This window comes from Cupressus sempervirens, chromosome 10 (genome assembly GCF_028749045.1).
Source record: "Cupressus sempervirens isolate cs-2001-9-10 chromosome 10, ASM2874904v1, whole genome shotgun sequence".
NCBI lineage: Eukaryota > Viridiplantae > Streptophyta > Pinopsida > Cupressales > Cupressaceae > Cupressus > Cupressus sempervirens.
In genome coordinates this window covers 54,417,106-54,443,929 of record NC_143127.1, presented here as the reverse complement: position 1 = coordinate 54,443,929, position 26,824 = coordinate 54,417,106, and the positions used below count along the sequence as shown (strand labels likewise).

Here is a 26,824-nt window from a genome sequence, read left to right as displayed (position 1 = left end):
TTTAGAGTTCCAGAGTCAGATTTTCTATTACGGATCTGAATCCCCACTTTTTAAAGCTAAAATACAACTTCCACTACACATTTCAAGGTGAGTCCTCTATCTTTTATTTCCATTCAAAATTTTAACTTAGATATGTATCTTAATTGGGTTGTTTGTATACACTTTACATCTATATCTACTTTACTTAATCAATTAGTTCAATTTTGCATACAAATTATCACACATGGGCCAAAGAGTGCATTTCCTTATATTGCATTCCTTTACACAATTCAAATTCAATATTTGCATTCATTTCCTTTTGGGCCTCGCTAATCTAATTTGGATTGAAAGAGGAATCATATTTGAGGATTATCTCTTTCCCTACACACGTCTTTGAATGGTTTAGTGCCTAAAAAGTGGAGGCCTAAATCCTATTAAAGTGCTTCCATTTTTCGACTAAACACCAGGTCTATACGATAACTCAACTATTCAAGTTTCCTAGATTGAGGCCGTTAGGAAAGTGTATGTCCAAAAAGGGGGAGTATTTGGTACACACATGTTATCCACAACTACATCTTCACAATCTTAAGGAATTCAAGGTCTTCAACAATATATTTGCCATGAAAATTGTGAGACAGTTGCAACGAGCTTCAAAGACAAGAATTTCAAAAGAAGCAAAGAAGTGATCAAAGAATAGGGATCGTGATACATCCAGAATGAAAAATTCACATACATTTGCATGTGTGGAAGCACGGTGTGCCTAAGGAAATTGCCAAGGTACCCAAAAATAGGATAATTATCATGGAGGTGACAAGGCAACTTCTCTCCTATGACAGAATTCAAAAGGATAGACACAGGCCACGCATTAGGTTCCTACTCAGCCTTAGTGGTGAAAAATGTCCCTCCCTAGTAGTAGCTGAGTCAGAAGATGCAGAATTGGAAAACTATGGGCTAGGTTTCTACATGCAAGGCGACATTTTGACCCCATGCAGATGATCAAGAGAGCATATGAGATAAGTACTTCCACATCCTGCACTTGGAAGATTATTGGGCCAATGCAAATGATGAGTTTGAAGTAAGGAAAAAGGCATTTTCAAGACTAATAACAAATGAAATCAGAAAGTATAAGTAGAAAGAAATTCAAATCCCTAATCAGCTAGCGGATGATGGCAACATGGTCAACTTTCACACCACCACAAACCATGGGTTGGATCTGATTGATTGGGTAAGTGAGTTGGAGGTTAGCCTAGATACCTTAATGATCATGGTTTTCCTTGGTACTCAAGAATGGTTGGATCAAAAGATGCTGGAATTGACAAGGAGACAAATGCCTTTAACTTGTGACAAGCTGAATGAAGCTGGAGAAATTGATGAGGATGAGTCATATGAACAGCCACAAGTGTCAAATGACCAACAAGGGGAACCCAACAAGAAGAGGAAGAATACTACAAGGACTTCACTCGAGGAAAATTTGATGGACAAGGGAATAAGAATCGATGAGCCACCAGCTAAGCGGTAGAAACGGGCAGCCCCTCCATCCAAGGAAAGCATTGCTTTGACGAAGATAAGGGTCACATCACCCAAGGATAAGGTGGTAGACTAGTAGATATCTTCAAAATCAAAAAGCAGTACAGGTGAAAGTTCATTAGGATACTCACTATTGAGTGCCTCTAAGGCAAGAGTGCCCTCCCCACCAAATGGTGACAATGATGAGATGGTTGATATTGAGAGCTCCTCGTCGCAAGGACGAATGCCACCCACAAACGAAGGCCATAATGCAGATGTTGTAGTAGATACAATTCAGAGACAAAGAAGAGGAAAGCCTAATCCAGGGCCAAGGGAATGCACTGCACCTGGTTGGCTATGGGCTACATTGCAAGAAGAAGCAAAATATTATTGAGGCAAGACCAATTGATAATATTGAAGATCTTATAGATTGGGAACCAAGAAGAGGGCCACCTAGCTAAGGTGATCTGGGATGACTGGGGAGTCACAAAATCCAAATTGCCATCCCTAACGTGAGCCAAACAAAGGATGATATTCAAATTCAAGTTTGTGATGTGGTGCAAGACGAGTTGGGAACAACCACAAAAGATATAGAGTACGATGAGGCTAAAGGGTGTCTCAATGCCTTGAAGAGAAAAGTGGAAAGTGAAATCACAAAAAAGAACAAGAACAAGGAGTAATGTCGGCGGTTACTAGCATTCTATAGAAATGCATGCAAGCCAATTCAGCAAGTAGATCACACCGTCACACCAAGACAAACCCTTGAGAAAGGAGATATAGAAGGTGTGGAGAATTTTATGATTTCATTGAAGGAGACTCGAGCCTAGATAGAGAGAACGATGCAAGAGGTATTAGCATTCCTCCCAGGATTCATGGAACAATTTTAGGCGCTTGTATCACTCAAGGCTAGATCGCATGCATTTGTAGACTTTTGGGATGAAATTTGACCTATCAAGGGAAGAACCATACACCAACTATATGCAATGATTAATGTTCCTGAGCAGCCATTGGTAAGAAGGAAAGCTAATCAAAGCAGGGGGGAAAGGTGATATAGAACCCTGGTACTTTCTTTAGTCCATAAACAGTATCTTTTGGAGGGGATAAAGCATGAGAGCACTCAACTCAGGGTTCTCATGACTTCAATTAGAGACGACACAACCAAGTAGGAGAAGACAATCACTACAGCTAAGCCTGAGATGAATTTGGCTGATTAGAAGATTCGGAACACACCTATGCTTCCAAAGAATGAGCTTAACAACATGGTGTCTAGAATCTAGATACATTAAACTAGCAAAGAAAGAAAGAGATAAAGGAATTATCATTTTGGATAGTAATTTGATGTAAGCCCATATGGCATCTATTCTCTCATTGGTTAGTCGTTTAGGTGTCTGATTTTGATTGTCCCCACATTTGTGGTGTCTTTTGGTCGGTTGCTACTCCCATGAATTTTTTCCATTGGTCTGTTTTAGGATACTCAAATCTCAGTGGTCAATTGTGTGGCAATCCTAATTAGGGATTGTGGTATTCAATATGGGCCATTGATCTTGGTTTAATCTTGGTCGTACATTGTACTTGAGCTCCCTATATAAGGACTGCTTCTCTCATTTGTAAAGAGTTGTTGAAGAATTGCTGCAACAATAAAGCCAAAGTTGCTCTACTTATCATTGTTGTGTTTTGCATGGTGATAATTGTGATCAAGTTTGTGTTATTGCATGGTTACCTTCATCCTCATTTAGAATAGATTTTATTACAAAGTTACTTTTCCATTTCAAGTTGTTGAGATAAAGTACAGTAGAAGTTGCTTCAAGTAATTTAGTTTAGTTTACTGAAAGTAGTTGTGGATATTTACTTGTATGACTCAAGTAAATCCATGCCACTAGTGCTAATATGGACTGTGAGAGTGTCTTGCATGATAAGCCAATGAAAATTAGTACTTAACTTCAATTGGTATTGAGTCTTTAATTTGCATCCATTGAATGGGATTGAAGAGATGTTATTATGAAAACCATTCAAGTACACCATAGAAGCTTGCACTAGGTGAGTTGAGATGCTAAACTCTATCTAGTAGAGTCCAAGCCATTCACAAGCCCTTGCATTCAAGTTTAGGAATAAAGGCACTAGTCAAGTTTAAGTAAATTAAGCAAGCAAGTACTGAAAATGAAAGAAAAAAGAAATAATATTTTCATTGCACATTGTGAAGCCATATCTTTAGAAGCGCATTGTCAAATCTTGAGAAATAGCGTATGTCCCCAAGTGTTTACCAGCATATTACATCATTTTGTTGAGCGAATATCCACACTAAAGAAACCTTGAAGTCACCTTGTGATCTTATTTTGTATGCTTAGCATAAGAAACGACTTTATATCAAGAAAGGATTGGATATTTGGTATTTCACTCTGAAACATTGAGTGTTTGATTCTGCATGTTGTAGTGGAATAAAACTCACATCAACAAAAATTGGCACTAGAAGGAGGGCTGATTGTGGTTTTCTCAAGTTTTTGTTAAAGTAAAGATGTTGAAAAATGGTTCTTCCCATATCACAACAGCCTAGAGCAGCTTGGGGTACCCTTCAAGATCATATCATTGCCATACTGCATTCGGTAGCTTGGGAAGGTAGAGCAGATAACAGAGAATATTTGCATGATGGTGAGGTGTTGAAAGAAGAATTGAAAGCACGAGCGATTGAAAGAAGAATCCAAAGGAGGTTGGAATGCCAAAGGGAGATCGAGAGGGGGAGAGAGAGAGAGAGAGAGAGGTGCTAAGGCTAGCACAATCAAGCCTTGAAGAAGATCAAAGTTGGATAAGAAGATTGGATCTTTCTCTCCTGAAAGATATGAAAGAATACAGTCTGAAAGAAGACAAAGGCTATTGAGATCCACACCGCACAAAGAGGAAGAATTAATTGAGTTGCAATTTCAAAAGAAAGGAAGAAATCGTTGGGTAGCCAATACCTCAAGTTAGGCAGGTTCTTCTAGTAGTCCAACTCAAGTATTACAAGATCAAGTTCCACAAATCCAAATTAGTCAAGGTCAAGTAATTCGACCAAATCCAATAGCAATGGCACAACCCCTGTGGTTCCAAAACAATGCTTTACCTCTTGTATTCAACCAATATAATGATCTGCCAAAGAATCTGGAGCATTTATGCTCCAAGTTCCATGTCAATGATCTATACCGAACAGTAGAGGACCACTTCAAGATATTTGAAGATGCATTATGTAATAGAAGGATTCAACATGAGGATGTAGTGTGCAAGCTATTCCCTCACTCATTAAGAGAAGAAGCATTTTACTGGTTTGTGAATTTGCCAAATTCATCTATAAATGGGTGGAATCAATTAAAGGGAGCGTTCATCGAAAATTTTGGTCTCCCTATCACTCCATTTTGCACAGGCAATTTATAGATCTATGGAGATATGAGCATGAACCTATCAGTTAGCTCAATGACTGATTCCATAAGGCATATTCGAGGTTGCAAGCTCTGTACACAGTCCAAGACCTGCGCGCACTAGATATGTATTACAACGCCTTGGATTCCCAAACATCCATGTTTATATGGGTATCGCAGCCCGCTCCTACCAACTTGAATGAAGCCTATGCTAAGGCAATGGTTGTGGGCAAGTAAATGAAGCAACAAGTATCTGGACCTTCGATGAATACAAGATTCTAAAACAACTCAATGCCACCGATCACATATCAAGCTTCATCCAACCAAAATTGGTGTTACATCTTGGGGCTCCATTATCTCAAATGCCTCCAACAGTACCTTTGTATCTTCAAGATGAAGAGCACATCCACAAGGACACAAAACAAAAAGGATAAGATTAAGGAATTAGTTGAGCAGGCAAAGAAGCTCTCTACGGAAGTCACCTATTTAAGGAATCAAAACAATCAATAACTGAAAATACAAAGGAACTTCCAAGGAGGCAACCATGGGGGCTATCAAGGAGGTTACAAAGGAAATTATCAAGGGAACAATCAGGATAACAATTACCAAAGAGGCAATCAAGACAGTGGATGCCAAATGAATAGCCAAGGGGAAAATTATCAAGCTGGTGCGCAATCAAGCGACCAGGGGTACAACAACAATCCAAAGAGGAGTTGGAATACTAATCCAAACAATGGTAATGTGGTGTCGCCTCTCGACAATCAACCACATGCAAAGAATAGAAAAAAGCTACAGTAAGCTATCCCAATATATTATTCGCGATGTCACTCATTTTCTCAAATAATAATACATGGTGGAGATCCTAAAAACCAAACCTAAGAAGATAAAGAAACCATAACTAATTCAACCACCAGTAATTAGTTCAATGTTGTCCATAACACAAAAAATGATGTAAATAATTTGATGTTGTCTAGAAGCATGCACAAAGGAAATTCAGCAAAACAAGAAGCTAAGTTACAATTGGGACAAGATAATCAACACAGAATAGGTCGATTATATATGTGGGGTTAAAATGCAAGCTTTCTAGTTATTTAAGCATATTTTGCAGACACAGAAAATTCCATGCTTTCTAGTTGAAGATTATAGTGCGATAGAGATCTTTACCTCTGACATTGCCATATGACTTATTTAAATTGAGATAATGCCTTTGTATTGCATCGGCAGCAGAGATTTATGGTGATATTTTCGTCATATTCATTTGTATCTTTCTTATAATCAAGTGAGCATGACGTGGCATTCAAGGTGTACTAGGTGTCTCACCCTATATATTTGACATGTTATCATATAAAGAGGCATGCGACATTCAAAGAGACACACATTTGGAAAATGAAGAGACTTCCAATTATGATATGAAGAGTCTCTCAAATCAAGGTATATATGATTGCTTTGTGTGATGAGTGTGTACTTGGACCTCTATTGTTTAATAAAAGAGAATTTTTTTTGGTGTTTCTAGGTTTTTCTTGTCAAGCTGGAGGGTTTTCACAGGATAAATTGCTGTGTCTTAGAGTTCTTTATTTTGTTTATTGTTGTTTATCTTTATTTTTGGGCAAAACATTAGCATGATATTAGAGTAGGTTAGATAACAGAAGTAAGGGAGTTTCTCTCGTTCACTAGTTCTAGTTTGTGTATTTGTTGCAGATTGCACAAGTATTTTGTAGGCAATTTGTATGTGTTGAATTAAGTAGCTGCGATACTAATCTTCATCTAGTCTTGCTCGTGTTCTTGGACTCGTTTAGACATTTTTCAGCTGCAGTCTATTGCTATTATAATTCTATGTGTATTGAAGTTGTAGCTGTGATATCTCTCTTATAATTCTGATGAGATGTCGTTCAATTCCATCCTCTTTTGTCTATTGCAATCAAGCCGCATTATTTCACCATTCGTCGTATTTACTTTCTTGGTGCCTTGCTCTTTCTTCTATCCTTTCGTCTTTGTAACTCTATGATTTCAATGTCACCTCTAGCTGCTCATTTTAAATTTTGGTGTCATTGATTTCTTATAATTGTCGACAATGTTTATGGTATTGTTAGTTCCCTCTTAATGTTCATGTACCCTTGTAACGCCTGCCAATTGAGCTACCATCAAGAACCTTTGCTTTCAGCATTTTTGTTGTATCAATTCATGATGTTATATAGTTCCTTGGCACTAATAACATTTGATGTATTATGTTGCATAATCTATGTGTGGTGGTGGTATAGATTTTTGATAGTAAGTTTTATGTATGTTGATGCCATGAGCATAGCATTGGCTATAGAGGCCATATTCTTGTGTGGCAGCATAATTGCTAAAGCTCCCTATTTGGTCAATTTGAAATTTGCACTCTTACTATGATAATCAAAGCAATGAGAATGTTGCCCCTATCGAGAGGGAGTCTTTAATGAGAGAGAATCTCAAACATTCTTATATATGTTTATGAGTTTTTCTCTACGAGATAAGTTCGCGGTGAAAACCCTTGTTCCACCTTCTATGAGCAGGTATGGTGGATCCACCAGCTGCAAGTAGGCATGCTAAAGATGCATTCTTTTCTGGGAGAAATCTAAGGTGGAAACCCTCGTTCCACCCTCTCTGAGTAGGTATCATGGATCCACCCTTTTGTGAGTAAGCAGGGTGGAAATGCATTCTTCTCTAGGAGAAGTCTAAAGTGAAATCCCTGGTGGAAATGCATTATTCTCTACAAGTAGGTTGTAATATTCTCCCTCCTTTAGTTGTTTCTCAATGAGATTAACCTACAAAGATTTGTTAGTAAAAATATTTAATTTAACTACAATAACTAATATTTAGATATTCACTTGTTTCTACATAATCCTTAAGGATTCCTTCAAATCAAGCTTGTTATCCATATGGGGAGGATCCCCTGTGTTCTGGAGAACGGTCCTCAATTACTCTACCCTCTTCCTTCAAATTGTTATTCAAATCAGGCTTCATAACCCTCTGCGAAGACCCCCTGTGTTCTACAAAACAATCCTCAATTAGTCAGCCATCTTACCTTAAAGTTATCCCTTAAGGTCTACAGGACTTCCTGTCAAATCCCCAACATCTCCCTCGAATGGGATCACCTAAATCCATATCCTTCCATATTTTATTTGTCATCTATGTCCTAAAAAGTCAAAAACCTTTTCTGAAAAGTCGCAACACATCATAATTACAAACATTTTCAAAGAGTCATAGCACTTCATAATTATACCCTTTTCGAAGAGTCACAAACATTCATAATTACAACCCTTTCAAAGAGTCACACCCTTTGACTATTGCAACCATTTGAAAAAGTCACTTCCTTGTTTTCGTTCATCCATTTCCTCTTCTATTAATCCTTCTTTAATTCCTATCCTCTTGTCTCTTTCTTCCTCTTTCAAATGAACTCTCCTCCCCTTTATATCTTAATTTGAAGGAGTCACATCTCTTTATTACATATCTCTTAACTTTTCAATAGATTTAGTTAATTTTATATTATTCTATGTTAAATTATTTATTTACTTATTTATAGTATGTTTATTATCACTTATTTTAAATCCTTTTTTTTTTTTTTATTAGACTGCAGGAATCGGGTGCAGCACGGCCCCCCCTATAAACTGCAGTGCGCCGGGTATACTTTTTAACGTGATCGGTAGCGCTGGCGCGACTTTTAAATCTTATTTAGAAAGGTAACATAGTTTCTATAATATTCCCTCTTAAAGATTATTTTATCTACTTATTCATTAGATTTAATTATTTAAAATCTTGTTTTAAATATTATTTTATTGATAATATATTATATAAGTTATTATTTATATTATAATAATATTTAATATTATTTCATAATTTTATATCTTAATATTAATTTTAATATATGATTTTATGATCATTATTTATTTTATAAATTGTATTATTTAATTATTATTAAAATTATATCTTTAAATGGGAGCATGAATAGGTATAGTGGATCCACCTTTTGCAAGTAGGCATGGTGGAAGTCATGTGTGTGACTCTATGACTTTAATCTTATGCTTTTGTGCAGCTATGAAGAATAGTGTTATGCTGAGATAACAATGTTTTATTGAGAAAATATGTGATGAAAATTTATTATTGACATTTTTTTATTGCAATAATGTGCACCTGCTATATTAAAGACCTCTTGCTAAGAGGGTGTATTGATGACTATAGTTGCGATAGAAATCTTTAACTCTTATATTGCCATATGATTTATTGAAATTGAGATAATGCCTCTGTATTGCATCAGAAGCAGAGATTAATGATGATATTTCTGTCATATTCATTTGTATCTTTTTTATATCCAAGTAAGCATGACGTGGCATTCAAGGTGTGCTCAGTGTCACCCTAAAAGTCTGACATGTTATTATATGAAGAGACATGTGGCATGCAAAGAGACGTGTGTTTGGAAAATGCAGAGACTTCTAGTTATGAAATGAAGAGTCCCTCAAATCAAAATATATATGATTGCTTTGTGTGATGAGTGTGTGTCCAGTTGAAAGCATTGTACTTGGACCACTATTATTTAATAACAGAGATTTTTTGGGGGTGTGGCTAGGTTTGTCTCCTCGAATTGGAGGGTTTTCACAGGATAAATTGCTGTATCTTTCTGTGTCTTAGTGTTCTTTATTTTGTTTTGTTGTTGTTTATCTTTATTTCTAGGCAAAACATTAAGAGACACTCATTTTCTCAAATAATAATACATGGCGGAGATCCTCAAAACCAAACCTATGAAGATGAAGAACCCATAAATAATTCAAACACCAGTATGTGGTTTAATGTTTTCCATAACACAACAAATGATGTAAATAATTTGATGTTGTCTATAAGCATTCACATAGGAAATTTAGCAAAGCAAGAAGCTAAGTTACAATTGGGACAAGATAATCAACACACAATAGGTTGATAATATATAAAAGGTTAAAATGCAACCTTTCTAGTTATTTATGCAAGCTTGCACCACTTGGCATAAACCCTGTCATACCTTCTTTTAAGCCTTCATTATACAAATGTATTAACAGAAGCAAGATAATGTAAATTGCCTGTGGGATTAAGATTTAGTGCACAGTGGCACAAGCAAGCTACCGCCAAACATATAATAGCAAGAGTTTATAGTGGCATTGACCATAGAAATGAAGTCCCTTCAAATGTGTTTCTTGCTTTACAATTTCTTCCTTAGTTGTTGGAAATTGATGCAAAGATTAATTGATGTTTCCCTAGTTAGTATATACAGTTTCCATGGCACACAAACCATGAATTTGCATTTTGTCTTGTGTTCAGGTCCTCAAGGGAATGGCTGTATACACCTAATCTCTATATAAAGAAGGAAGAAGTTGCTATAAAATTGGATACATATATGCAACAATAATGTATCACTCTATATGCCAAAGAAAAGTTCTAAAACCAAATAAATTATGATATTAAATCCAACTGACATATATTCCTACAGTAATAAAAACGAAACAAATATTAGTAAAACTACACATCTAAGAAAGGAAAATACTTACCTTTTGTGCCACTCTTCTTTAGAAGATAGAAAGATCTGAAGACGCTTTGGAAGGTTCTCCCATGGACACTCTTCTTGAATTGATCTCACAATAATTTGTTCCTCAATTGTTGTTGGAGTGTGCTGCATATTTGTGTATCTTGTGTTATGGTCCTTGTGGGACCTGAAAATGAGTTCTCATGTTATAATTATACAATAGAAGAAGACAGGTTTTATAAGGGTGTCTTATAGAAGATGCAAAACATTAATTGAAAGGAGGAACATCAAAGATTCTGTTCATGATAAGAAATTCCACAACTTCCAAACTCAACTTCTGATATAGAAATCTACAAATGGATTTTTTGGTATCAAATGTAAAATCAATCCAGAATTAGAATAATATATTTATTATTTCTTATTTATCAGTCAATATTGTAACTTATGTAAATATTAGATACTTCCTATTCTACAATTGTTTCATAGTAGAAACATTCTCTTTGTACAACTATAAATGATCCTGTGATCATTCAATTAATTCATTCATTATTTTACCAATTACTTGTGTAATTTGGTATTAGAGCGCATTTTTAAAAAATTATAATTTTATAGTTTATTTTAGAAATTATTGATTTTTAAATTTTTCAGAAATCTTCTGTTGGTGCCTAGGCTTTCTTGTAGAGATTGAAAGTCCTAAGCACAGCACGAAATTGTGTATGTGAAGTTTGTCCAAATTCAAGGGATTAAAAATCAGAGTTCATGATTTTATGGTTTCAGCTCGTTGTTTTTCTATTTGTGTGACTTCTCTTCACACATTTTTTCCGATTTGTAGTAGTCAATATCTTGTTGTTCTTCGCACCTCTATTTCTGCATCTGAAAAACTCTGTGATAGAATTTGACAGCTTGTTTTTCTCTCTATGAATCTTTTTTTCCGAGTTTTTTCAATTTCTGTTATACACCAGATTGCAGGGGATGTTTTCTTCTTCTCAGCCTACGACTATGGTTTTTCACCCTGCTGCTCAGCTTGCGATTTCAAAACATGATTTCCTCAAAAGCTCATGGCTGAAGACAAAATTTAACTGCAAAAATTTGTTAAAGGTTTTCAAGAATTTTTGTTTTTTTCAAGTGTTTTGCAAACCTTCTCTTCCGTTGACTAGGGTTTTTCAAAAATCCTTGACTTTTTGGTCAGACTGAAATTTTACCTACATGTTCTTTGTGGGTTTTTCACGTAAATGTTTGGATCTTCATTAGATTTTCCTGGGTCTATGAAAAATCTGTATATTGGGGTGTGCCAGTTGTACGTCATTTTTTTGAAGTTTTTATGTGAATCTGCCTTTGTTTGTGCATTGGCACCTATGCCATGTGTTCTTCACTCCATTTTTTGTCTCTTCAAAAATTTTGGTTTTTTGTATCTTGGAAAATGTGTGGATGGTGTCTTTGACCAACATAATGTTTAAAGGCAACCGACAATTCAATGATAATAATTACAACACATAGAAGCAGCGGATGATAACTATCTTCAAGTGTCGTCACCCTGGTAAGCTCATTTTGGATAAGCAATCTCATCCTACAAAAAGATGGACAAGATCCAAATAAGTTTGACAAGCGCAACCGAGAAGCGGTCATGCTTGTCAAGCTTTTAGTGAATGATGATCAGCTGCCACATGTGCCATTCAGCAAGCTAGCTATAGAGATCTAGACTATTTTGAAGGATCTCAATAAACATCAAATAAGAGTTGTGCGTTAATCCAAAAGAACCACCTATTTTCTATCATAATGGATGAGTGTATGTCCTTACAAGAACATCTAACAAAAAATTTAAGACATTCGAGACCAGCTCGAGGCTATTGCTCGAAAAATGGAGCAAGAGGATATGGTAGTCATAATTCTAAAGAATCTATCTAAATCCTATAAGCACTTTGATGCAAGAGCTTCTTGGGTGTAAGGGTGATCTTGCATCACCCAAAAATATTTCTATTTCCAGTTTTTGTGTTTTTAATAAGGGTTACTCCTATACAAAGTTGTTATTTGTGGGAGTTTACTAGTTTTAGTAACTTGATATTCTGTGCTCCGATTGTTCTAATCTCGTATATGGAGGTTCATCTTTGACATATCAGCCTGCTGGATGAGTTTTATTGTCATATCATATGTCTTGGTGTAATTATTGCAAAATTTCGGTATGAATTTTGGCTATCCAAACTTCAGGTCTAGCGATGAAGGCCTAAATAAATGGTTCTGAAACGAGGCGAAACCTCGACTAATGGACGCTTGCGCAATAGGCTGTTGTAGATCGCTAGCTGAGGATTTCAAAATGGGGTTATAATAGCCCATCGGGTCAACGGTTTGCTAGTTATGGTCTCCAGAAGTGGACCCATCCGAAAATACAATTTGTAAATTGTCTTGAGTCGATCTTATGTAATATAGTGTGATAAAATGATATAATATGAGGTTGGTCGGCCTCAATGGTTAGGGCTTAGTGTCTAAAAGCTTCTCGCACGGTTAAAAGTGCCTATATAAGGAAGGCTTGTAGGTTGTCTAGGGCAGGTTTGGGTAATAGTCGCAACTCTGTCTTACAGACTGCTGTAAGGAAGGTGCCCGTGTGGGTTTGCATATTATAATTCTATAATTCCACATTTGTGGCGATAATAAGAAGCCCAAATTTTGTTCTCTCAATTTGTGTTGTTCTTTGGTTCTATTGTTTGTTGTGGTATTAAGGCAAGTGCCCTCCATCACATTTCATAGAAACGCTTAAAATTACTACAACTAATGTTGACTACATAATCATTGGAAACAAAAGTTTGATAACAATACAACTTCATCATCCTCAAAACTAGCATTTGCAGCCAAATCCTTTCACAAGGATAAAACAAATCTCAATCAGCTCAACAGAAAGGTTCCAGTCAACCTCAAAATAGCTTGAAGAAGACGAAGAAATTTTAGTGTAACTACTACCACAAAATTGTTCACTTAATAAAAGATTGTCAGAATCGGCTTGCTTTAGAATACTAGATGTGAGAAGGATCTCATCCTAAGGCCAATGTTGCAAAACACTCAGAGCAAAAAGAATCTTCATTTTATGCTTTTATGGTGAAATGCCTTGCAGAACATGTGAAATCTTCTACTTGGTTGATGCAGGAGCATCCTAGGGTAGTTGGCAATCCTACATGTTGGAGGGATTTTGGCTTTAGAGTTTACAACTCGGTCACCAAAGGAGTCGTGCTTGATTGTTACTGGGTGTAGTATTGACCGAGGAGCTCGATTGCTGAAGGTTTGCTCGACGTCTACATACTCGGTCATGCTTTGTTGGTGGTTGTTGATGCTCGGTAGTTTGGGCTTGCCGAACGGAATTCTTGCATATTTAATCAATTGACTTGGTGCATTTAATGCATGAGGAGTGTGATTGTGACATGGAGCAATCGTAGTAGTTTGTGTTGACCTATTTGGGTCCTGGTTATTTATCCTAGGTGTATTTAATTGGTGTTGTAAACCTTTTAAGGCATTAGGTATTTAATATTTGTTGTAGGCCGACTTGGTTGGGTATAAGTAGAGGGCCTTGTAGAGTCTTCAATCATAATCATCCAGCTTGGAGAAGAGGAGGTAGATGAGGAGCGAAGTTGTGTGCAGAGCTAGTAGCTGCAGCTTGGGAAACAAGGAGATTGCTTGGTGGCATGCGAGCACAAGTTTAGATCTTGTTGGAGGTTTCTACCAGAGTGTTGTTGAATTACAAATATGGCTAGATAGGTTTTGGGATTGGATCCTGCGGGATCTTGTAGAACTATTACTTGCTTTGTATTTTGTCGTAACCGAGAAGGCCTTACAGCCCGACACATTGCATGTAATCAGCTGTTTATTGAATAAAGAGTTGAGTTTGATATCAAATCTTGTATCTTGTGTTTTGTTTCCATTGTGTGGTTAATTGTTGGTAGCTAGGACACCTTCTTTGGGGATTCTCCTACCTTGTACTGCATCATTGGTACAAACTCTGATGCTTCTCAACATTTCACTCATTAGCATGATTGGTTCATAGACTTCTCACCTGTTACAAATTCTATCCTTTTTGGAGAAGAGTATGTTGTTGTTGGCAAAGGCAATGAGCAAATATAATCTGCTAGGAGGAATCTCATCTTCCTTGTAATAACCCTATTTGGTTATGCTTCTAGCAATGCAAACTTATTCATACATTTGACATTTCAACAAACACTTGGCAGACAACCCAATTATCACTAAATATATGGTATTTAAAATTCCAAACACGGTACTGGAAAATGCAACAATTGTTCACAAGTTCAGTTAACCTTAGCCTTATACATTGCTCAAATAAATATCAAGCACTAGAATATAAATTTGCCATGTGAATTTGCACATTTAAATCTGAAACAACAAATGGCTCACAACAAATTCTAAATTTATTCATTAACTTAGTATGCTTCAAATAATTCCCACTTGCAATCACATAAAAAATTTATCACCAACAAAACCAAAAATGTCCAACCTTGAGAAATCCAAATCAAAAATTACCAGAATCAAAAATAAATTACCAAACTCTCCAAGATAGAATTGTCCTCTCAGCCATAGTCAATACTACATCATTCCAACCAACAATCGCTCCTCAGCCACAAGAAATACAATACAAGAAGCCACCACGAAAATCTCAGAATTTGAAAGAAACCAAACTCCACTATACTTCAGCAATAGAGCAAAAATCTCAAATGAAACCCTTATACCTCAGCAAGGGATTTGAAATCAGAACCTCAGAAAAAGCCACAAAGGCAACAAAAGCAAATTAATATTCAAGCATGCTTTTCTTAACAAATGGGCTTGTATTTATAACCTCCATATGCCCTTTTGTTGTCAAAATGTAACTTCACTCAAGAAGCTTCACCACACAACATTAATTAGAAACTTCCATTAGATTCTTTCACTTGACTTGGCTTAACTAATTAATAAATGGCTCTTCCCAACGATAACTCAACCTTCAAGTTAAGTCAAACTATAAAGTTAAATTATAACTTTATAATAAGCCATTTAATTATTTAATAATAATTTGGCCACTAAAAATATAATAACTCCCAAAATACTCATCATTTAAATATGTCGTCTGAAATAGGAGTCATGCATATTATTTCTCCATGTGACCAAATGCACTTTCCAAAAATAGAAAGGGTCCATCTCAATCAACACCCGACCTACCACAAATAGTAAATACACAAAACGAAGCCCAAACGAAGTCCAATCTGAGCCAAATGAAGACCAACCGATAGCTTACTGAATTGTGGAGAAGACGAGACCCACCCAAGCCAAGCCACTGCTGCAAAAAACCCTCTATTCACAATAATTAGCCTACAAGGATCTCAATAATAGGCTAATCTCTCAAATTCCGATGCCAACAAAAATGGGGACATTACAATCCTCCCTCCCTGAGATTTCTTGTCCTCAAGCAATCTGGCAATACAATGAACTCCAACCTCCACCTGGATCCCAAATGAAGAACTGTGTGACATCCCTGTGAACACTAAACCAAGTGCAAACTAGCATCATCAGGACCAACCACATGCCCTGCAGCCTAACACCCAAAACTTGAGCAAATGATGTAGAAGTCAGAATGTCACCAAAAGGCAACTCCATAGATGATCTATGCATCCTCTTCTTCCTTGTATCCACCCACATAATGTATATTGGACAGGAATCCTAATCATCACCAATAATCACTGAAAAAGATATAGCTACAGGCAAACCATATGCACTCATGCCAACTGTATCAACAATAGGTGTAGCCACATCAAAATATGTGGACACAAGAACAAACTAGCTACAGCAAAAAAAAACTGAACCGAATCTGTTGTTGATGAAAACTCATAACCATCAACACATGCGTCATCATCAGAACACACATCAACAACTGGATGCATATTGCTAAACTCCTCCATAGATGGTTCAATCGACGCAAAAGTAGCCACCAACATCAACATGACTATATCATCGCATGTTCCTACTCCCATTATCATTGCATCACCATCAAATGCATGATCTTGGGAAATCATGCCAACAACTGCATCATCTAACTCAACCAAACATGAATTCTTGTCACATTCCACCTCCATTGTGCCCAACTCATGTGGTATCTCATAAGAAGTGTACCGCATATTTGTAGCCGCAACTGTATCATCACATTTCGCTCTTCGAAAAAGTGATATCATGCTCTGCTCAAATCTCGACTCTGAAATTAATTGGGTCATTAGTTTGTGATTTTGATTCAATTCATTTACTTGCACATCCAACTGTTTTACAATACCATGTGTCTCAAATTCTCCATCCCTAGGTAGAGAAGTATGTCCTCTGTGAGCATAATATCTACCTGGAATTAATCTCCTGTTACCATCCATGTCACTACACCAATCAAAAAATTAATCCAAAAATCTCAGAAGTAAGCACCAACCAAAATAATAACCGAGCCCAATTCTTGCAAGCTAGCAGGAAACCGCTCTAATACCACTATAATAACCCTATTCAGTTATGCTTCTAGCAATGCAAACTTATTCATACATTTGACTTTTCAACAAACACTTGGCAAACAACCCAATTATCACTAAATATATGGTATTTAATTTCCAAACACAGTATCAGAAAATGCAACAGTTGTTCACAAATTTAGTTAACCTTAGCCTTATACATTGCTCAAATAAATATCAAGCACTAGTGTATAAATTTGGCATGTGAATTTGCAGATTTAAATCTGAAACAACATATGGCTCGCAACAAATTCAAAATTTCATTAACTTAGTATGCTTCAGACGATTCCCACTTGCAATCACATAAAGATTTTATCACCAGCAAAACCACAAATGTTCAACCTTGAGAAATCCAAATCAGAAATTACCAAACTCTCAGAGATAAATTGCCCTCTCAGCCACAGTCAATACTGCATCATTCCAACAAACAATCACTCCTCAGCCACAAGAAATACAATACAAGAAGCCACCATGAAAATATCAAAATTCACAAGAAACCAATCTCCACTATACTTCAGCAATGGAGCAAAAACCTCATATAGAAACCCTTATACCTCAGCTAGGGATCTGAAAATCACAACCTCAAAAAAAAGCCACAAAGGCAACAAAATCAAATTAATATTCAAGCATGCTTTTCTCAAGAAATGGGCTTGTATTTATAACTTCCATATGCCCTTTTGTTGCCAAAATGTAACTTCACTTAAGAAGCTTTACTACACAACATTAATTAGAAGCTTTCATTAGATTCTTTCACTTGACTTGGCTTAACTAATTAATAAATGGCTCTTTCTAATGATAACTCAATCTTCAAGTTAAGTAAAATAATAAAGTTAAATTATAACTTTATAATAAGCCATTTAATTATTTAATAATAATTTGGCCACTAAAAATATAATAACTCCCAAAATACTCATCATTTAAATATGTCATCTGAAATAGGAGTCATACATGTTATTTCTCCATGTGACCAAATGCAATTTTAAAAAATAGAAAGGGTCCATCTCAATCCACACCCGACCTACCACAAATAGTAAGTACACAAAACTAAGCACAAATAAAATCCAATATGAGCCAGACGAAGACCAACCAATAGCTTACTTAATTGTGGAGAAGACAAGACCCTCCCACGCCAAGCCACTGCTGTAGAAGATCCTCTATTCACAATAATTAGCCTACGAGGATCTCAATAATAGGCTAATCTCTCAAATTTTGATGCCGACAAAAATGGGGACATTACATTCCTCAATGTATACTAAATTCTTGGTATGGAATTTAATCTTCTCTCTGTGAGATAGAATATGTGGCATTCTCTCTAGCTTGATGTGGTCTTCACTTCACGCAAGTTTTAATTGTTGATTGTGTGACTCTTATTACTATGGTTTTTGGCATTGAAGATCATGATCTAGTACAGACTTGTGAATCAAGTGATTCTCTTGAGCATGCTTTTGCAGCTGAATCATCTTCCATTAGCAGTCTTTGGCTTCAGCGGTATGACCACTTGAACATTGACTATTGTACTCAAATTGTTTGAGAGGATCTATTTCTTGGCTTGCCTAAGATTCAAACTAAGCATCGGCGAGTTTGTGGAGCTTGTTAGGATAGGAAGCAGCACATGACACCATTCAAAAATTAGGACTCATCGCGAGCCTCAAAGGTATTGCAATTGGTTCATGCTGATGTATGTGGTCCAATGAATACTTCTTTTGTTACTAGTGCTAGGTATTTCTTTTTTTCATTGATGATTTCAGTCATAAAATATTGGTGTGCTTTCTTGGAGAGAAATTAGATGTGTAATTTAGAAATTTAAAGCCTTAGTAGAAAAAGAGTCAAGTTGTCCTACAATCATTCTTGGGTCAGGAAGGAAGTTTTGTTCTAATGCTTTCTCCAACTTTTATGATACACACAGCATCAAACTTAGTTAATCACACCTTACACCCACAGTAGAACAACATTTTTAAATGTCGAAACTGCACTATAACTCAAACAGATAGGTCAATGATGAAACACAAGAGCATTCCTATGAAATTTTGGTCAGAATCAGTATTCACTATAATCTATCTCCTTAATTGGTCTTCTATACAGGCTATTAAGGGGAAGACTCCTGGAGAACCAAGACTAGTTGCAAGCCTAGGATTAGTCATTTGAAACTCTTTGGCTCTTTAGCATATGCTTGAATCCCATATATCCAACGCTCCAAGTTGGATTCCAAGAGTTAAAAACTTATGTTCACAATGTGCAGTGACAACCACAAGTCTTATTGGTTGATTGATATAGGCATTGAGTATCGTATTTTCAGTTGTGATATTGTCTTTGATGAGCAATAAGGACCTTTTCAGCTTTACCAACCTATGCAGAATTCTACGGATCGAACCTTGAAGGTTGTAGATTTAGTTGTCTGACTTCCATTTGGTTCATCTAATGGGAGCAATGATGCAGGCTCTATGTTTGATGATGTACTACCTAAATTTCCTTTGGATGATGTTCCTCCTGTTGAACCTGTTCCAATTATTACTCCTACATTTGATGTTGGCTCTTCTAGTCTTCGGTCTAAATGGCGGACTAAAACCTCTAGGAATCTCCGTCCTCACGAGCTCATTGAAGGTAGATCTTCCAGAAGCAAAAACAAGCAGCATAGTATAATCAATTTTTCTCTCATGGCCAACATTCATGGTGTTTTTGAGCCTCAAACATATACTAAGGCTAAAGGGAATCCTAAGTGGGAAAAGGCTATAGAAGCTGAACACCAGTCTTTTGAAGAACAACACTTGGGTTCTTTTTTATCTTCCTACAGGAAAAGAAGCCCATCAGCTGCAAATGGGTCTATAAAGTTAAATACAAAGCTGTGAGAACCATTGACAAGTACAAAGCTCATCTTGTTGCTAGAAGTTCACACAGAAAGTGGGCATTGATTATGAGAAGCCTTTTGCTCCTATAGCCAAAATGAGTACCATACATTCCGTCCTTGCCTCATTAGCTCAATTTGGTTGGAACGTCTACCATATGGATGTTAAGAGTGCCTTTCTCCAAGATGAGTTGCAGGAAGAAGCCTAAATGATGCAGCCTCCTAGTTTCAAGGTTGCTGGAAAAGAAAATCAGGTGTGCAGACTGGTGAAAGCATTCTATCACCTAAAACAGGCTCCTCGGGCTTGGTACATCAAAATTGACAAGTACTGTTCAGATAATGGTTTTCAGAGGAGTTAATCTCATTCTAATATGTATGTCAAAAAAAGTGGTGATGATATTATTTTTCTTGTTGTCAATGTTGATGATCTAATCATCACTGTAGTTGGGCATTTATGATCGATTACATCATAACACAGTTTGTGTCAATCTTTTGACATGACAGACTTGGGACTTCTGCACTATTGTTTGGATATTGAAGTTTGGCAAACTGAAGGTAGTATCTTCTTATCTCAGTCTAAGCATGCCCGCAATTTGTTGGACAAGATTCAAATGCAAGACTACAGACCCCCAAACCTGTGGAGAGAGGGCAGCAGCTAACAGCCAAATCAGATTCACCTGTGGTGAATGAATCGACATTCAGATAAATGGCCTCAAAATCACACACCCTAAATCAGGATGTGATACAGAGAACACATGTTGAAGATGTGTGAATTGATCGGCTTACATACAAAGGCATTTAGGGTTACCAAACCCACCCACCCACGTGAGCTATCTAAAACTGCACAAAAGTAATATATAGGAATCTAATTAACGAATATTATGTACTGTAGACTGCTTCCCCATATACTGGAATTTGATGGCAACTAATGACACATTCTTGCAAAACTAGAGTCGTTTTCAGTTTATGTCCACTTTGGGCACTCTGCTTAACTGTACAAAATGCTGGAAATTTTATTCAAAAAGCATGGACAGTGAGCACTTCTAAATTTATACTGATATCCATACCATATATTAGTTAGCTGGCACCCAGCAGTTAAGAACTTATAAGATGCCACTTTTGCAAGATTAATCAGTGAAGTAAATTGACAGTCATGAAAAAAAAAACTACCGCATTTGCCAGAAACTATTCTATCAATTATCGATTATGAAATTATTTAAAATCTTCTTAGTTAATGATATCACTGCCTTTACTTTTTGCATGCAACACCATATAAAGTTCCATGCAGATTGTCTATTTATCAATGAAGATAATTGCTAAAAGAGTCCTTCATTACACATTGAAGACAAAAAAGCAAGTCCCTCATAAATTAGAAAAGAAAATTGTGAAAATAAGCTTGTGAGAAAACTTTGCTGTCAATTATTTCATTGCGTAAGAACAAGGAATAACAAGATTATCTGAGTGTGCATCAAGCTGTCATGTGCTGATAAGGTGGGAGAGCACTAATGCCTGGCAATAATCCAGGTTACAGTTAATTAGTGAAGGTAATTGTTAATAAAATGGTTCATTACATATTACAGTCAAAAAAGCAAGTCAATAATAAGTTAGAAAAGAAAATTGTGAAAACAAACTTGTGAGAAAACTTAAAAGTCAATTTCCTCATTACCCAGGGACAAGTAAAAACTAGATCCAATGCCCAGGTATAATCCAGGTTACAGTCAATTCTGCATTGCCCAAGAACAAGGAATGACAAGATCATCTCTACCTGTACATCAAGCCATTGTTTATTGCTAAGATGGAACTAATACCCAGCAATAATCCAGGTTCAGAATCTTCATATGGTAATGTGGATTGTGAACAATGGCAGAGGAGTTGAGTTTCTAATATTTTGCAATCTGATAGGGTTATGAAGAGTTAGTCAGCTTGTCATGATGAAAGAGAGAGATGGACTATCGAAATAATTGCGAGCCATTCAGAATAATCTATTTTAGGGGCAAGCTTGTGCAGTCTGCAGAGCACCAGGTGCTTGCACCGCAGGGAGCAGTGGAGGGCTTGCCTGCCTTTATCAGTACGTCCCCCCTCCTCAACTGACCATTTGCCCAGCTTACCAAATTGATCCTCAATCTTTTGAACCATTGAAACGCTGGCTAAAGAGTATGAATCTGCTGACAGTGCAGCTACAGCAGCGGGAGAACTTTCTTTGGGAAAAAACATCTTAGTAGCCTATATGCCATGGGAAGTAAACAATTCTGACGATGGAATACTTATTAGTGAACATCTGGTATATGAAGACATTTTACTTCTTTCCAGATTCTAAGATATGGAACTGGAGTTTATTTTATGGACTAGGGCCCTGAAGTAATAAGACACCAAGTTTTCATCACACTGCATCGTGGCAGGCATAAATATTATGGAATGAAGTTTCAGACATAAAGAACACATGATTCTATTGCACAATCTTACTAACAGGAATGAATCTTTGGCAATGAAGTGCAGATCCTGAAAAGATATTCCGTCGTCTTGAATCTAGCTAAAAGGCAAATAAATCTTCCTCCATGAACATCATACAATCGATTAATATGTGTTAAATGTCCCTCGAAGACCAATAACAATGCTCTGCTTTTAAGCCCCAACACCCAGATACTTGATCCATAGAGAATTATTCGTCAGTTTCTTTTGCTGGACCTAGTTTGAAAAAAGCTGGTCTAGGACTCTTCTTCTGAACTTACGATACCATATATTGTTTCTCATTATACAATAGTGGATCGGGGATCCTGCGGTTTAAACAATAACAGGGAAGTAAAATATCGTGGATCCTGCCACCGGGCTGGCCAAGAACCTGGCATAGAATGGTTATAAACTCCAAGGAACCGTATGCGGATGAAGCATCCGACGACAAAATCGCATATCGGGGGAAATAAACACAAAGATTCGTTTGAAGTGCGACTACTGATTCCAGAAAATTCAAAAACTTTATATTCTGATGTTGTTTGCCTTGAGGTTGATTTGTCAAAGTAATCCTCAACCACCACCACCCCCCCACCTTTAATTCAAAAACTTTCTATTCTGATATTGTTTGCCTTGAGGTTGATTTGTCAAAGTAATCCTCAACCACCACCACCCCCCCACCTTTTCCGTGTGTCTTTGGGGGCGCAGTAAATGTCAAGATCAGGCTCCTTCCTCTTAACGCAGTAAACTGTCGAGGCAGAGTTCAGGTTTAATGCGTATAGTGAAAAACAAACGAATTACTTAATCTGAAAAATACACTGAGGCAATAAAAAGGGATTGTTCATAAAGTTCATGGAGAAACGAAACATGTCTCACAAACCCGCAAAAGATCAATTTCAACGTTGATATGCCTTGTATATAATTATTCAAGATTTTAGCCATGACCACGGAACTTAGGGCTTCTGCTCTACTTGTGCCTGTATTAAAAACCGTCAGTTCAAGTGTTCTCGTCGAAACAGCGGCATTGAGGAAATCCTTTGCACGTTAAAACGTTCCTCTAGAATCTTATTTCAAGAATGTTCTTCGATCGTCTACAACACGCACATATTTTAGTTTCACAAATTACAATTTTATATATGATCTTCATTTCCTAGGGCAAAATATGCAGAGTTTGAATGTTAAGGGCGCGTGCTGGATTAATAATGTTGAAAAAAGGCGATGATATCTACTAAATAAGAGGAAAACCTGTTTGCGCGATCTTCGGCTGAGTCTCGGAGTTAAAATTGCAGGGCCTGGAAATCAGCAGCATGAAAACTGCTCGCAATTTGAAAGGCTGAATGTTCTAAAACTTATTTAAAGATCTGCAGCTGAAGATGAACTTCGACCTGTCTGCTGTCCAGCTCCAAAGTGAGATGCGCAGCTCTTCAAACAGAATTTATAAATGCATTTTCATACATAAATAAGCTCTCTGCAGATCTCAAAAAGCTTGGCGGGGCTGTGCATATCTTCAATCTTTCTTTCTTTTTAAATATATTTGACGGGTGCTCTGCACAGCTTTTGCTTTCTGCAGTCAACGGACGAAGCGTTTTATTATGTGTTGTACGGGTGGGGTTGCCATATAAATTCTGTTTGGAATCAACGTAACACTGCTTAATTCTGCATGGTCCTCGTGATTCAGCAGTTTTTTCTCCAACAAAAAGCCCCCTTATACAAATAGAAGAATGGATCAACGCGACTCCGAAAAAATATTTTTAATATTTATAGGGTAAATATAGCTTGTGGAACAAGAAGAAGAAGCTATATTTACTTTAAAAATATTAAAATTATTTTGTTTAAAAATAATCAAAGGTTTTGATCGTTTACCGATCAAAATATATATAGCTTGTGGAATTTAGTAAAATAATTAATTTTTATACAAGTTCACTATAAGTGTAATAGGAATGGTTTACACAAAGTCATGTTAGGTGTTCTACCGAATAATCTTTTGGAGAATGGATCAACACTATTCTATGATAATGTGAAAAATGAGAAGAAGATAATTTTAATGTTTATATGTTAAATATAGCTTATACAATGGCCTGTGGAATTCACTAAAACAATTATTTTCTATAAAAGTTGACTATGAGTACAAGGAGAATGGTTTACACAAAGCCATGTTGGGTGTTTTACCTAGTAATCTTTGGGAGAATGGATCAACACTATGCCATCATAATGTGAAAAAGGAGAAGAAGATAATTTTAACATTTATAGGTTAAGAATAACTTGTGGAATTTAGTAAAATAATTATTTTCCTATACAAGTTGACTATGAGTGCAATAGGAATGTGGTTTCCTCGTAATCTTTATTGTTGTCATATTCTAGTTGATAGAAGATTATATTAAGTTTTTTCACTAACCTTTGTTGTTGTTATAGCATGTTTCTTTGGGATAATTTTTCTCAAAGTAACGTGACTCGGACTCGACAAGGGTAACTTGACTCGTGACCTGGCTTGGACTCAAAAATGACTCGGTGGTGACTCGGCAAAGTGAAAAAATCTCAAAATTTTGAGATTTTTTAGGATTTAAAGAACATTCCATGCACCCATTATTGAATAAAGTGTAAAGACACAATAACATCATTAAATAGAAGATAATTTGATCATAATGCACATACTTAAAGTTAAAACTTAAAACTTTAAAAGTCAAACATACATCGATTACATAAGTACAATACTACAAAGGTAAATTGTTAAATACTATATTACTAGTAATTAAAGTTTATTAAAGTTTAAAGTTTAAAGTTTAAACAATGGCTGAAGGAAATATTATAAAAGTAAAACATGGAGTCATATATAAAATGATAAATCCATGCAACCCATCAAAATGTATATGTATTATGAAATGGTAAATCTAACACATCAAGATTCAATGAATCAATAGTCATATGACATCAAATGTTCCAAATTTTGATCATATATTAAGTTAAACAAAAAGTTAAAACAAGACTATAGCTATGGCTCCTAGTCAGAGTCTCATCATCATCCTCATCCTCGTTGCCATCCTCATCCTCATCCTCATCCTCATCCTCATCCTCATCCCCAACCTCAGCCTCAACCTCAGGCTCATTATAATCTATAAAATGCCTCTTAGTAAGGCGTCTAAGGTAGGTCCTGGATGTCTGAGTAGCCATAGCATCATCTCGTGAGGTGCCTCTAGGATCAACTGTAGTCTCTGGCTCTGCCAATGCCTGTGAGGTGCCACTAGGAACAACTGGAGCTCTCTGGTCCTTTGCTACCATAGCCACAGCCTCAACGTGGCCCTCTCTATCTGCCTGGTCAAGCCACTGAAGGTCCTCATCATCAAAGACAGGATCAGTAGCCTTAGTGATCCACTCAGACTCTGGATCAACCTACTCTAGACTAATTGGAGAGGTGTCACTATCCAAAATTTTCCTGATCCTAATGCGCAAGTTGTAATGCACAAGACTAGCCTATTCATTTTCTGCACAGACAACCTGTTACGCCTCTTCGAATGGATGTGCTCGAACATGCTCCAGTTGCGCTCATATCCAGAAGAGCTACTTAGCTAGCTCAAAATGCGGATGGCGATTTGCTGAAGGTTTTTGGTTGAAGGCCCAAACATTTGCCACCATCTATCTGAATTTTGAAAAAAGGAAAACAAAAAAATATTAGTCTCATTTCAAAATTTGAACTTTAAAGTTTAAAGCTAGAAATTTAGAAACTAGATTGTATAAGGATTAAGTTGCAATTTTTACCTGGCTACAATTTTGTATGACCTTCTTTGCAAATTTGACTTGAAAAAATGGGCCCTGATGCATTATTGTAAGCATCCATCTCAAGCAATATATCTATGGGATTAGGGGACATCTTTGATATCACTATGTATAGGCCACTAAGAAGCTCCTCGTCTGCCTTGAAATCATCACGGAAATGGTATGCCAGATTGAGGTAATAGGTTGCTGTGTGGATGGGCTTATGAAGCAAATTTTGCCATTTCTTATCAATTATGTTCCAAATAGGGCCATAGTTTTCCTCAACTCCAACATATTTGGCCTTGATAGTCTCCTTGACCCTATCCATGCCCTCATAAATGTAGCCCATAGAGGGCTTCTCACCATCAACAACTCGTAGGAGGGCTACAAGGGGCTTAGTGATCTACAAAACAATTAAACAAAAAAACAATTTAGTGAATGATGAAACTTTACAAAGTTGCACAATGAAAAAAAAACAAAAAATATGTATGAGATAAATTAATTTATAAAATTTTAAAACTTAAGCTTTTAAAATTTAAAATTTAAATTACCTCCACAATCTTCGAACATGGCTCTCAAAAACCTTCATCATCATAAATGCATTTTGTTACATCTATCCCTGCAGGGCTGGTGGCAAAAGAGGAGGAACTCCATTCTGGACCAACAAATGTGCACCTCAAATCTAACCTTGTAGTCAGCAAGGATTTTATTGTGACAAAATTAGAGGCAAATCTTGTGATACCAGGACAAGCCAACTCCTTTCCCTTCGTGTATTGTCTCATAGTGTTGAGGACCAAGACATGATTATAGATGAACTTACAAAGATTTTTGGCCTTGGTAACACATGATTTCACCCATGCAAGCTTGCCAATATCCTCTAACATGAGGTCGATGC

The 26,824-nt window shown here is 36.5% G+C and overlaps 1 protein-coding gene across 1 annotated transcript in view; it reads right to left on the bottom strand.

The window, feature by feature from the left end:
- Positions 1 to 23,773, bottom strand: part of LOC149532529 (FAM91 carboxy-terminus protein) — a 170,019-nt gene extending 146,246 nt beyond the window's left edge. Inside the window, exons 1-2 of the mRNA XM_089804375.1 lie at positions 23,425 to 23,773; positions 10,406 to 10,567 (exon numbers count right to left, since the gene is read on the bottom strand). Coding sequence (XP_089660501.1) covers positions 10,406 to 10,533 — 128 coding nt within the window. The 5' untranslated portion in view covers positions 10,534 to 10,567; positions 23,425 to 23,773. The remainder of the gene's footprint in view (positions 1 to 10,405; positions 10,568 to 23,424) is intronic.
- Between the last annotated feature and the right edge of the window lie 3,051 nt (positions 23,774 to 26,824).